The following is a 13,952-nucleotide window of genomic DNA, read 5'->3' on the forward strand; positions in this document are numbered from 1 at the left end:
ACATGACAGCCCGCTTGGAGTTTGACAAAAGGCACCTAAAGAACTCTGATACCATGAGAAACAAGATTCTCTGGTCTGATAAAACCAAGATGGAACACTTTGGCCTGAATGCCAAGCGTCACGTCTGGAGGAAACCTGGCACCATCCCTACGGTGAAGCATGGTGGTGGTGGTATCATGCTGTGGGGATGTTTTCAGCAGCAGGGACTGGGAGACTAGACAGGATCGAGGGAAAGATCAACAGAGCAAAGTACAGAGAGATCCTTGATGAAAACCTGCTCCAGAGCGCTCAGTACCTCTAACTAGGGCGAAGGTTCACCTTCCAACAGGACAACGACCCTAAGCACACAGCCAAGACAACGCGGGAGTGGCTTCGGGACAAGTCTCTGAATGTCCTTGAGTGGCCCAGCCAGAGCCCAGACTTGAACCTGATCGAAGATCTCTGGAGAGTCCTAAAAATAGCTGTGCAGCGACGTTCCCCATCCAACCTCATAGAGCTTGAGAGGATCTGCAGAGAAGAATGGGAGAATCTCCCCAAATACAGGTGTGCCAAGCTTGTAGCGTCATACCCAAGAAGACTCAAGGCTGTAATCACTGCCAAAGGTGCTTCAACAAAGTACTGAGTAAAGGGTCTGAATACTTATGTAAATGTGATATTTCAGTTTTTAAGTTTTATACATTTGCTAAAATTCACCCCGAGATGTTGCTTCATCTGTTTTTTGAAACCAGGTTTGCTGTTCATTTGAGCAATATGAGATGGAAGGAAGTTCCATACAATAAGGGCTCTATATAATACTGTACGCTTTCTTGAATTTGGGGACTGTGAAAAGACCCCTGGTGGCATGTCTGGTGGGGTAAGTGTGTGGTGTCAGAGCTGTGTGTAAGTTGACTATGCAAACAATTTAGGATTTTCAACACATGAATGTTTCTTATAATGTGTAACACGGACAATAAATGGTGTGTGTGCTTGTTTCAATAGCACTACGAACTGTGATAACTCTACCTCTCTTCTCCTCTCTCATCTCGTAGGCTTCAAACAGTGTAGTGATGCAAAACATCCCGCTTGATGTCCAATTCGCCTGCATCATTCCCAGCATGCACACATTGTCATGTTAAACCTTCCTTACTGTGATGTTGCTTACCAAACACACACAAACCCCATTGTGTATGTTAAATGTTGCTTTGCAGGGGACGGGGGGACGGGGGACAACGACAGGGGGTCCCCTTATTGTCCTCTCATTGTTGGGGTGTTTCTTTGATGGTCGGGCCCCGGTGGTTTCGTGGGTGCCCCACTGTACAGAGGACAGACCCTGGAGAGAAGCCTCTGTCCTAACAGTTGGTCACGGCCCACTTCTCTTGGCAACAACAGCCGTCCTGGCAGGCATCGCTAGGCTAGCTAGCCGTGTAGCGTAGCTGTCACCAGCGTAACACAGTTTTTCTCACCCCCACCCAAGGTTGGAGTTCACCCCCCCCCCCCCCCCTTTCAGTCAGGCAGCCAATCACAAAGTACCGATCGTTGTCCGTGGAGATGAAATTGTAACTTGTCTATGCAGCTGCCTATCGAATCGATTATAGGCTTTCTGTAGTTACAGGGCATATAGCTGTGCTTTAGCTAATTAATACACGTTTATTGTTAGGCCTATTTGGTCGTTAAACGAAGCCACACACGACGTCACAACGCTGCCGTTTAGACTGCTGGCTGGCGGCAAAAACAGAAATGCTTGTTCAGTCATTAAAGATGGAAATTCAAACGTTCAGACAACAGCATACTAATCAGCAAACAACTTATTTTTATTTTTATACATACAACTGTCCTATATGTCCTATATGTCCTATATATCCTGTATGTCCTATATGTCCTGTATGTCCTATATGTCCTGTATATCCTATATGTCCTATATATCCTGTATGTCCTATATGTCCTATATGTCCTATATGTCCTGTATATCCTATATGTCCTATATATCCTGTATGTCCTATATGTCCTGTATGTCCTATATGTCCTGTATGTCCTATATGTCCTGTATGTCCTATATGTCCTGTATGTCCTATATGTCCTATATATCCTATATGTCCTGTATGTCCTATATGTCCTGTATACATGTCCTATATGTCCTATATGTCCTATATGTCCTGTATATCCTATATGTCCTGTATGTCCTATATGTCCTATATGTCCTGTATGTCCTGTATGTCCTGTATGTCCTATATGTCCTGTATATCCTGTATGTCCTATATGTCCTGTATATATGTCCTGTATGTCCTATATGTCCTGTATATATGTCCTATATGTCCTGTATATATGTCCTATATGTCCTGTATATATGTCCTGTATGTCCTATATGTCCTGTATACATGTCCTATATGTCCTATATGTCCAGTATGTCCTGTATGTCCTGTATGTCCTATATGTCCTGTATATATGTCCTATATGTCCTATATGTCCTGTATGTCCTATATGTCCTGTATATATGTCCTGTATGTCCTATATGTCCTGTATATATGTCCTATATGTCCTATATGTCCTGTATATCCTATATGTCCTGTATGTCCTATATGTCCTATATATCCTGTATGTCCTATATGTCCTATATGTCCTGTATGTCCTATATGTCCTGTATATATGTCCTATATGTCCTATATATCCTGTATGTCCTATATATCCTATATGTCCTATATGTCCTGTATGTCCTATATGTCCTATATGTCCTGTATATATGTCCTGTATATATGTCCTGTATGTCCTATATGTCCTGTATATATGTCCTATATGTCCTATATGTCCTATATATCCTGTATGTCCTATATATCCTGTATGTCCTGTATGTCCTATATATCCTGTATGTCCTATATGTCCTGTATGTCCTATATGTCCTGTATGTCCTATATGTCCTGTATGTCCTATATGTCCTGTATGTCCTATATGTCCTGTATGTCCTATATGTCCTGTATACATGTCCTATATGTCCTATATGTCCTATATGTCCTGTATATCCTATATATCCTGTATGTCCTGTATGTCCTGTATGTCCTATATGTCCTGTATATCCTGTATGTCCTATATGTCCTGTATATATGTCCTGTATGTCCTATATGTCCTGTATATATGTCCTATATGTCCTGTATATATGTCCTATATGTCCTGTATATATGTCCTGTATGTCCTATATGTCCTGTATACATGTCCTATATGTCCTATATGTCCAGTATGTCCTGTATGTCCTGTATGTCCTATATGTCCTGTATATATGTCCTATATGTCCTATATGTCCTGTATGTCCTATATGTCCTGTATATATGTCCTATATGTCCTATATATCCTGTATGTCCTATATATCCTATATGTCCTATATGTCCTGTATGTCCTATATGTTCTTTATGTCCTGTATATATGTCCTGTATATATGTCCTGTATGTCCTATATGTCCTGTATATATGTCCTATATGTCCTATATGTCCTATATATCCTGTATGTCCTATATATCCTGTATGTCCTGTATGTCCTATATATCCTGTATGTCCTATATGTCCTGTATGTCCTATATGTCCTGTATGTCCTATATGTCCTGTATGTCCTATATGTCCTGTATGTCCTATATGTCCTGTATACATGTCCTATATGTCCTATATGTCCTATATGTCCTGTATATCCTATATATCCTGTATGTCCTGTATGTCCTGTATGTCCTATATGTCCTGTATATCCTGTATGTCCTATATGTCCTGTATATATGTCCTGTATGTCCTATATGTCCTGTATATATGTCCTATATGTCCTGTATATATGTCCTATATGTCCTGTATATATGTCCTGTATGTCCTATATGTCCTGTATACATGTCCTATATGTCCTATATGTCCAGTATGTCCTGTATGTCCTGTATGTCCTATATGTCCTGTATATATGTCCTATATGTCCTATATGTCCTGTATGTCCTATATGTCCTGTATATATGTCCTGTATGTCCTATATGTCCTGTATATATGTCCTATATGTCCTATATGTCCTGTATATCCTATATGTCCTATATATCCTGTATGTCCTATATGTCCTATATGTCCTGTATGTCCTATATGTCCTATATATCCTGTATGTCCTATATGTCCTGTATGTCCTATATGTCCTGTATGTCCTATATGTCCTGTATATATGTCCTATATGTCCTATATATCCTGTATGTCCTATATATCCTATATGTCCTATATGTCCTGTATGTCCTATATGTCCTATATGTCCTGTATATATGTCCTGTATGTCCTATATGTCCTGTATATATGTCCTATATGTCCTATATGTCCTATATATCCTGTATGTCCTATATATCCTGTATGTCCTGTATGTCCTATATATCCTGTATGTCCTATATGTCCTGTATGTCCTATATGTCCTGTATGTCCTATATATCCTGTATGTCCTATATGTCCTGTATGTCCTATATATCCTGTATGTCCTATATGTCCTGTATGTCCTATATGTCCTATATGTCCTGTATGTCCTATATGTCCTGTATATCCTATATGTCCTGTATGTCCTATATGTCCAGTATGTCCTATATGTCCTATATGTCCTATATGTCCTGTAGAGCCGTGACATTGTCCCAGCTTGGATGGAACGTTGTTGTGCGCGAACCCAGTCTACTAATGCCAAATAATACAGACAGTCGACCCTCAAAATACTAGGTTACTAGGGATTGTTTCATTACGCAGTGTAGACTACGACCTATAGCCATATACAATATCTAGCGGCTATTTATAAACTTTTTGTAAAAACGATATCAAATTGCCTAACAATGAGAGAAAACAGTAGTCGGCGTGAGGATAAATTTTGACACTATTGTTGAACTCAACATGTTTTGTCTGGGTAACAGCCTACACAAACACGCTGCAATCAAGATCAATTCAATTCAATCAAAAGAAATTGAAGTCCTCCTTGCTAATTCTAACTCTCCCTTTCTCTTAAAAAAAAGTCTGTCTGTGCTGGTCTCTCTATTTTGTTCAATGTAGAAACCTATAGTACCTACAGTATATAGAGGCCTATAGTACCTACAGTATATAGAGGCCTATAGTAACTACAGTATATAGAGGCCTATAGTACCTACAGTATATAGAGGCCTATAGTAACTACAGTATATAGAGGCCTATAGTACCTACAGTATATAGAAGCCTATAGTACCTACAGTATATAGAGGCCTATAGTAACTACAGTATATAGAGGCCTATAGTACCTACAGTATATAGAAGCCTATAGTAACTACTATAGTAACTACAGTATATAGAGGCCTATAGTAACTACAGTATATAGAAGCCTATAGTAACTACAGTATATAGAGGCCTATAGTAACTAGTATAGTAACTACAGTATATAGAAGCCTATAGTAACTACAGTATATAGAAGCCTATAGTAACTACAGTATATAGAGGCCTATAGTAACTACAGTATATAGAGGTCTATAGTAACTACAGTATATAGAAGCCTATAGTAACTACTATAGTAACTACAGTATATAGAGGCCTATAGTAACTACAGTATATAGCGGCCTATAGTAACTACAGTATATAGAGGCCTATAGTAACTGCAGTATATAGAGGCCTATAGTAACTACAGTATATAGAGGCCTATAGTAACTACAGTATATAGAGGTCTATAGTAACTACTATAGTAACTACAGTATATAGAGGTCTATAGTAACTACAGTATATAGAAGCCTATAGTAACTACTATAGTAACTACAGTATATAGAGGCCTAAAGTAACTACGGTATATAGAGGCCTATAGTAACTACAGTATATAGAGGCCTATAGTAACTACAGTATATAGAGGCCTATAGTAACTACTATAGTAACTACAGTATATAGAGGCCTATAGTAACTACAGTATATAGAGGCCTATAGTAACTACAGTATATAGAAGCCTATAGTAACTACAATATAGAAGCCTATAGTAACTACTATAGTAACTACAGTATATAGAGACCTATAGTAACTACAGTATATAGAGGCCTATAGTAACTACAGTATATAGAAGCCTATAGTAACTACAGTATATAGAGGCCTATAGTAACTACAGTATATAGAGGCCTATAGTAACTACAGTATATAGAGGCCTATAGTAACTACAGTATGTAGATGCCTATAGTAACTACTATAGTAACTACAGTATGTAGAGGCCTATAGTAACTACTATAGTAACTACAGTATATAGAGGTCTATAGTAACTACTATAGTAACTACAGTATATAGAGGCCTATAGTAACTAGTATAGTAACTACAGTATGTAGAGGCCTATAGTAACTACTATAGTAACTACAGTATATAGATGCCTATAGTAACTACTATAGTAACTACAGTATATAGAGGCCTATAGTAACTACAGTATATAGAGGCCTATAGTAACTACAGCATATAGAGGCCTATAGTAACTAGTATAGTAACTACAGTATATAGAGGTCTATAGTAACTACAGTATATAGAAGCCTATAGTAACTACAGTATATAGAGGCCTACAGTAACTACAGTATATAGAAGCCTATAGTAACTACAGTATATAGAGGCCTATAGTAACTAGTATAGTAACTACAGTATGTAGAGGCCTATAGTAACTACTATAGTAACTACAGTATATAGATGCCTATAGTAACTACTATAGTAACTACAGTATATAGAGGCCTATAGTAACTACAGTATATAGAGGCCTATAGTAACTACAGCATATAGAGGCCTATAGTAACTAGTATAGTAACTACAGTATATAGAGGTCTATAGTAACTACAGTATATAGAAGCCTATAGTAACTACAGTATATAGAGGCCTACAGTAACTACAGTATATAGAAGCCTATAGTAACTACAGTATATAGAGGCCTATAGTAACTAGTATAGTAACTACAGTATATAGAGGCCTACAGTAACTACAGTATATAGAGGACTATAGTAACTACAGTATGTAGATGCCTATAGTAACTAGTATAGTAACTACAGTATGTAGAGGCCTATAGTAACTACTATAGTAACTACAGTATATAGAGGTCTATAGTAACTACTATAGTAACTACAGTATATAGAGGCCTATAGTAACTAGTATAGTAACTACAGTATGTAGAGGCCTATAGTAACTACTATAGTAACTACAGTATATAGATGCCTATAGTAACTACTATAGTAACTACAGTATATAGAGGCCTATAGTAACTACAGTATATAGAGGCCTATAGTAACTACAGCATATAGAGGCCTATAGTAACTAGTATAGTAACTACAGTATATAGAGGTCTATAGTAACTACAGTATATAGACGCCTATAGTAACTACAGTATATAGAGGCCTACAGTAACTACAGTATATAGAAGCCTATAGTAACTACAGTATATAGAGGCCTATAGTAACTAGTATAGTAACTACAGTATATAGAGGCCTACAGTAACTACAGTATATAGAAGCCTATAGTAACTACAGTATATAGAGGCCTATAGTAACTAGTATAGTAACTACAGTATATAGAGGCCTACAGTAACTACAGTATAGAGAATGTGTCCACCACAGCCTGTAGGTCCAGGTTGAGGCCCGTCTGTTTTCTATACTGAGTATTTGCAACCCAGACAGTCTTTCCTGAGACATTGTGCATTATATGTCTGTTGTGCTGCACACAATTGAAATGTATCCTTGAATAATGCATGCCAAGATATTCCAGAGATAAGGGACTGTTTATATTACAACCACACAACTCAAAACGCTGGTTCACCAGTATGAACAAAATCACAAACCGTTTTTTTTTTTTGTTTTGTTTTTGTTTGAACCCTCAAGAACTGTTAAAGAACCGCTAAAGACAATCATTTTTTTTTTTGCAAATACAGTTCATCTCTTTCCTTAACGTGTCGAGGCCGGGAATTAAGGAGAATGAATCAATGAAAACATGTTGCAGAACTGCTGTATTTGGAACACTCCTCCTGTCAGGCCAGTTTCCCTGACGTTGCTACGGCAATCAAGCTGTTTTTTTTGTTTTTTTTACATATATTTTTTTTAACCATCACTGTAGCTGTCACTTCTGCGGAGAGATCGTTTTCTATACTAAAACTCAACAGAGAACTAACTACCTAATAAAAAAACATGAGGCTCTCGTTCTTATAAGCGCTGTTGAATACCTGAGTAAGCTCTAGTGATTTCCTTATTCCTTATTTCCTTACAATCAGTTCAGTTAGTTATTTTTTTCATTGGCATTTTGATTAGTCACGTTCTATATTATAAATATTTAGCTTCCTAGTACATATGGATTAAAAAATAAAAAAAGTTTATGAATTATTTTTTGGAGCTTTACTGTATGCTTGGGAGAAATCCAGATTTTCATACCGACAATACCGTTCTTCTGCCATCCCAGGATTTATGGTATTACCAACATAGTACACAAGGGGGCACTAAAATGCAAAAACAGCTTATTGGGCATCTATTACCAGCATGGCAACAAAATTAGCAAAATAGCGAATTCTCATAGAGAAGGAGTTAGCCCCCAGTCAGTCTGAAAGGCTTAATTAAGGAGAGGAGAGGAGAGGAGAGGAGAGGAGAGGAGAGGAGAGGAGAGGAGAGGAGAGGAGAGGAATTAGCCCCCAGTCAGTCAGTAAGGCTTAATTAAGGAGAGGAGAGGCTTTCAATGATCTGGGAAGAAAAGGCTGTCCTATGTTTAGATTTGATAACATAAGCAACATGTGTTCTGCTTGGGAGGAGCAGGATAAAGGGACACCTCCCTGAATACAGCTCCACCTGACTGGCTGTTCCACACACCTCCCTGAATACAGCTCCACCTGACTGGCTGTTCCACACACCTCCCTGAATACAGCTCCACCTGACTGGCTGTTCCACACACCTCCCTGAATACAGCTCCACCTGACTGGCTGTTCCACACACCTCCCTGAATACAGCTCCACCTGACTGGCTGTTCCACACACCTCCCTGAATACAGCTCCCCCTGACTGGCTGTTCCACACACCTCCCTGAATACAGCTCCCCCTGACTGGCTGTTCCACACACCTCCCTGAATACAGCTCCACCTGACTGGCTGTTCCACACACCTCCCTGAATACAGCTCCACCTGACTGGCTGTTCCACACACCTCCCTGAATACAGTGAGATGGCTGGGGACACGCACACTGATACACACATACACACTGATACACACACTTTGTTTCTTTCTCTCTGTTTTTCCTTCCAAATAATGATGATCTCCTAATGCCCCTTATTTAGTGTGTGTGTGTGTGTGTGTCAGTGTGTGTGTGTATCAGTGAGACGGACAAAACCCTCTGGTCTGGAGCCACGGACCAGTCACTGTTAATGAGATAGTGAGACGGACAAAACCCCAAAGCATTACCACAATACAACCCAAACACAACGTAGAACCAAAACCCAACCAAAACCCCGCCAAGACGCCGCCAAGACGCCACCAAGACGCCACCAAGACGCCACCAAGACGCCACCAAAACCCCACCAAGACGCCACCAAGACGCCACCAAAACCCCACCAAGACGCCACCAAGACGCCACCAAAACCCCACCAAGACGCCACCAAGACGCCACCAAGACGCCACCAAGACGCCGCCAAGACGCCACCAAGACGCCACCAAGACGCCACCAAGACGCCACCAAAACCCCGCCAAGACGCCGCCAAGACGCCGCCAAGACGCCACCAAGACGCCACCAAAACCCCACCAAGACGCCACCAAGACGCCGCCAAGACGCCGCCAAGACGCCACCAAGACGCCACCAAGACGCCACCAAGACGCCACCAAAACCCAACCAAAACCCAACCAAAACCCAACCAAAACCCAACCAAGACGCCACCAAGACGCCACATTCCCCTAATCCCTCCCTCCCCTACTCCCTCCCCAGGTGTAGTTGGGAAGTTATCCTACCTGGTCGTGGCTGGCTTCGATGGAGCTCCCGATGCCGTGGAAAGTCATCTGTACAGGTGAGAGTGTCAGGTAGGTCATGAACTCTCTACCATTCTGACCATCGCTGTACAGCACCTGGAAGACACAGGGACAAACACACAATGACAATTACACTACTGTTCAAAAGTTTGGGGTCAGTTTTTGAAAGAAAAGCAAATTTGGTGTCCATTTAAAATAACATCAAATTGATCAGAAATACAGTGTAGACATTGTTAATGTTGTAAATGACTACTGTAGCTGGAAACGGCTGATTTTTAATGGAATATCTACATAGGCGTACAGAGGCCCATTATCAGCAACCATCACTCCTGTGTTCCAATGGCACGTTGTGTTAGCTAATCCAAGTTTATCATTTTAAAAGGCTAATTGATCATTAGAAAACCCTTTTGCAATTATGTTAGCACAGCTGAAAAATGTTGTCCTGAGTAGAGAAGCAATAAAACTGTTCTTCTTTAGACAAGTTGAGTATCTGGAGCATCAGCATTTGTGGGTTCGATTACAGGCTCAAAATGGCCAGAAACAAAGAACTTTCTTCTGAAACTCGTCAGTATATTCTTGTTCTGAGAAATGAAGGCTATTCCATGTGAGAAATTGCCAAGAAACTGAAGATCTCGTACAACGCTGTGTACTACTCCCTTCACAGAACAGAGCAAACTGGCCCTAACCAGAATAGAAAGAGGAGTGGGAGGCCTCAGTGCATAACTGAGCAAGAGGATAAGTACATTAGAGTGTCTAGTTTGAGAAACATTACATTTATATTTTAGTCATTTAGCAGACACTCTTATCCAGAGCGACTTACAGTAGTGAATACATACATTTCATTTTCATTTCATGCATTTTTTTTTTTGTACTGGCCCCCTGTGGGAATCGAACCCACAACCCTGGCGTTGCAAACACGATGCTCTACCAACTGAGCCACAGACGCCTCACAAGTCCTCAACTGGCAGCTTCATTAAATGGTACCCACAAAACACCAGTCTCAATGTCAACAGTGAAGAGGCGACTCCGGGATGCTGGCCTTCTAGGCAGAGTTGCAAAGAAAAGCCATATCTCAGACTGGCCAATAAAAAGAAAAGATTAAGATAGGCAAAATAACACAAACACTGGACAGAAGAAGATTGGGAAAAAAGTGTTATGGACAGACGAATCTAAGTTTGAGGTGTTCTGATCACAAAGAAGAACATTCGTGAGATGCAGATAAAATGAAAAGATGCTGGAGGAGTGCTTGACGCCATCTGTCATCATGGTGGAGGCAATGTGATGGTCTGGGGGTGATTTGGTGGTGGTAAAGTGGGAGATTTGTACAGGGTAAAAGGGATCTTGAAGGAAGGCTCTCACTCCATTTTGCAACGCCATGTCATACCCTGTGGACGGCGACTAATTGGAGCCAATTTCTTCCTACAACAGGACAATGACCCAAAGCACAGCTCTAAACTATGCAAGAACTATTTAGGGAAGAAGCAGTCAGCTGGTATTGTGTCTATAATGGAGTGGCCAGCACAATCACCGGATCTCAACCCTATTGAGCTGTTGTGGGAGCAGCTTGACCGTATGGTACGTAAGAAGTGCCCATCAAGCCAATCCAACTTGTGGGAGGTGCTTCAGGAAGCATGGTGTGAAATCTCTTCAGATTACCTTAACAAATTGACAACTAGAATGCCAAAAGGTCTGCAAGGCTATAATTTCTGCAAAAGGAGGATTCTTTGACGAAAGCATTGTTTGTATAACATTGAGCACACAACCATGCAATCTCCATAGACAAACATTGGCAGTAGAATGGCCTTACTGAATAGCTCAGTGACTTTCAACGTGGCACCGTCATAAGGATGCCACCTTTCCAGCAAGTCAGTTCGTCAAATTTCTGCCCTGCTAGAACTGAATGGAAGCAAGTCCCCGCAGCAATGTTCCAACATCTAGTGGAAAGCCTTCCCAGAAGAGTGGAGGCTGTTATAGCAGCAATGTTCCAACATCTAGTGGAAAGCCTTCCCAGAAGAGTGGAGGCTGTTATAGCAGCAATGTTCCAACATCTAGTGGAAAGCCTTCCCAGAAGAGTGGAGGCTGTTATAGCAGCAATGTTCCAACATCTAGTGGAAAGCCTTCCCAGAAGAGTGGAGGCTGTTATAGCAGCAATGTTCCAACATCTAGTGGAAAGCCTTCCCAGAAGAGTGGAGGCTGTTATAGCAGCAATGTTCCAACATCTAGTGGAAAGCCTTCCCAGAAGAGTGGAGGCTGTTATAGCAGCAATGTTCCAACATCTAGTGGAAAGCCTTCCCAGAAGAGTGGAGGCTGTTATAGCAGCAATGTTCCAACATCTAGTGGAAAGCCTTCCCAGAAGAGGGAGGCTGTTATAGCAGCAAAGGGGGGGGACCAACTCCATATTAATGCCCAGGATTTTGGAATGAGTTGTTGGACCAGCAGGTGTCCACGTACTTCATCTGTTTACCTTCAGACTAATCCCTGTGACACTTGTGGTGGTTGTAGAGCAGAACGAGTCTGATGCTTCAGTCATTTTCATGAGAAGATAATGACATGAGAAGCTGTAGCTCTGCCACTTTCTACCGCAGATGTGGAAGGCTAACGTAAACAGAACACTGAGGGTGGATTGAGATGCAGCCCACTCAGAAAAAAAACATCTCTCTAGTTTAACCTGACAGATGCGGTGGATTGAGACACAGCCGATGCCAAATAACAGATCTCTCTAGTTTAACCTGACAGATGTAATGGATTGAGACACAGTCCATGCCAAATAACATATCTCTCTAGTTTAACCTGACAGATGTGGTGGATTGAGACACAGCCCATGCAATAAACAGATCTCTCTAGTTTAACCTGACAGATGTGGTGAATTGAGACACAGCCCAGGCAACTCTGATTAATAACATGTCCTAGTCCTGTACATTACACACACCACTGAATCCTCATATGACAAATAAACATTGATTTGATATAATACATTCCTTCACTAAATATTGTGTGTGTGTGACCTTCCACCAAGCAGGGAGAATAGACCAGAGGGAACCTGAAACATCCCAGCAGGGAGAATAGACCAGAGGGAACCTGAAACATCCCAGCAGGGAGAATAGACCAGAGGGAACCTGAAACATCCCAGCAGGGAGAATAGACCAGAGGGAACCTGAAACATCCCAGCAGGGATGAACTAGACCAGAGGGAACCTGAAACATCCCAGCAGGGAGAATAGACCAGAGGGAACCTGAAACATCCCAGCAGGGAGAATAGACCAGAGGGAACCTGAAACATCCCAGCAGGGAGAATAGACCAGAGGGAACCTGAAACATCCCAGCAGGGAGAATAGACCAGAGGGAACCTGAAACATCCCAGCAGGGAGAATAGACCAGAGGGAACCTGAAACATCCCAGCAGGGAGAATAGACCAGAGGGAACCTGAAACATCCCAGCAGGGAGAATAGACCAGAGGGAACCTGAAACATCCCAGCAGGGAGAATAGACCAGAGGGAACCTGAAACATCCCAGCAGGGAGAATAGACCAGAGGGAACCTGAAACATCCCAGCAGGGAGAATAGACCAGAGGGAACCTGAAACATCCCAGCAGGGTGAATAGACCAGAGGGAACCTAAAACATCCCAGCAGGGAGAATAGACCAGAGGGAACCTGAAACATCCCAGCAGGGAGAATAGACCAGAGGGAACCTGAAACATCCCAGCAGGGTGAATAGACCAGAGGGAACCTGAAACATCCCAGCAGGGAGAATAGACCAGAGGGAACCTGAAACATCCCAGCAGGGAGAATAGACCAGAGGGAACCTGAAACATCCCAGCAGGGAGAATAGACCAGAGGGAACCTGAAACATCCCAGCAGGGAGAATAGACCAGAGGGAACCTGAAACATCCCAGCAGGGAGAATAGACCAGAGGGAACCTGAAACATCCCAGCAGGGAGAATAGACCAGAGGGAACCTGAAACATCCCAGCAGGGAGAATAGACCAGAGGGAACCTGAAACATCCCAGCAGGGTGAATAGACCAGAGGGAACCTGAAACATCT

General features: G+C 41.5%; 1 protein-coding gene across 1 annotated transcript in view; it reads right to left on the reverse strand.

Annotated features, from left to right (window-relative positions):
- stau2 (staufen double-stranded RNA binding protein 2) overlaps window positions 1-13,952 on the reverse strand; it is a 334,020-nt gene that overhangs the window by 113,368 nt on the left and 206,700 nt on the right. The window contains exon 14 of the mRNA XM_082966023.1: window positions 9,894-10,007. Within this exon, the coding sequence (XP_082822149.1) occupies window positions 9,894-10,007 (114 nt within the window). The remainder of the gene's footprint in view (window positions 1-9,893; window positions 10,008-13,952) is intronic.

The sequence above is a fragment of the Salmo salar genome, chromosome 19, assembly GCF_965601325.2.
Source record: "Salmo salar chromosome 19, fSalSal1, whole genome shotgun sequence".
NCBI classification, from domain to species: Eukaryota; Metazoa; Chordata; class Actinopteri; order Salmoniformes; family Salmonidae; genus Salmo; species Salmo salar.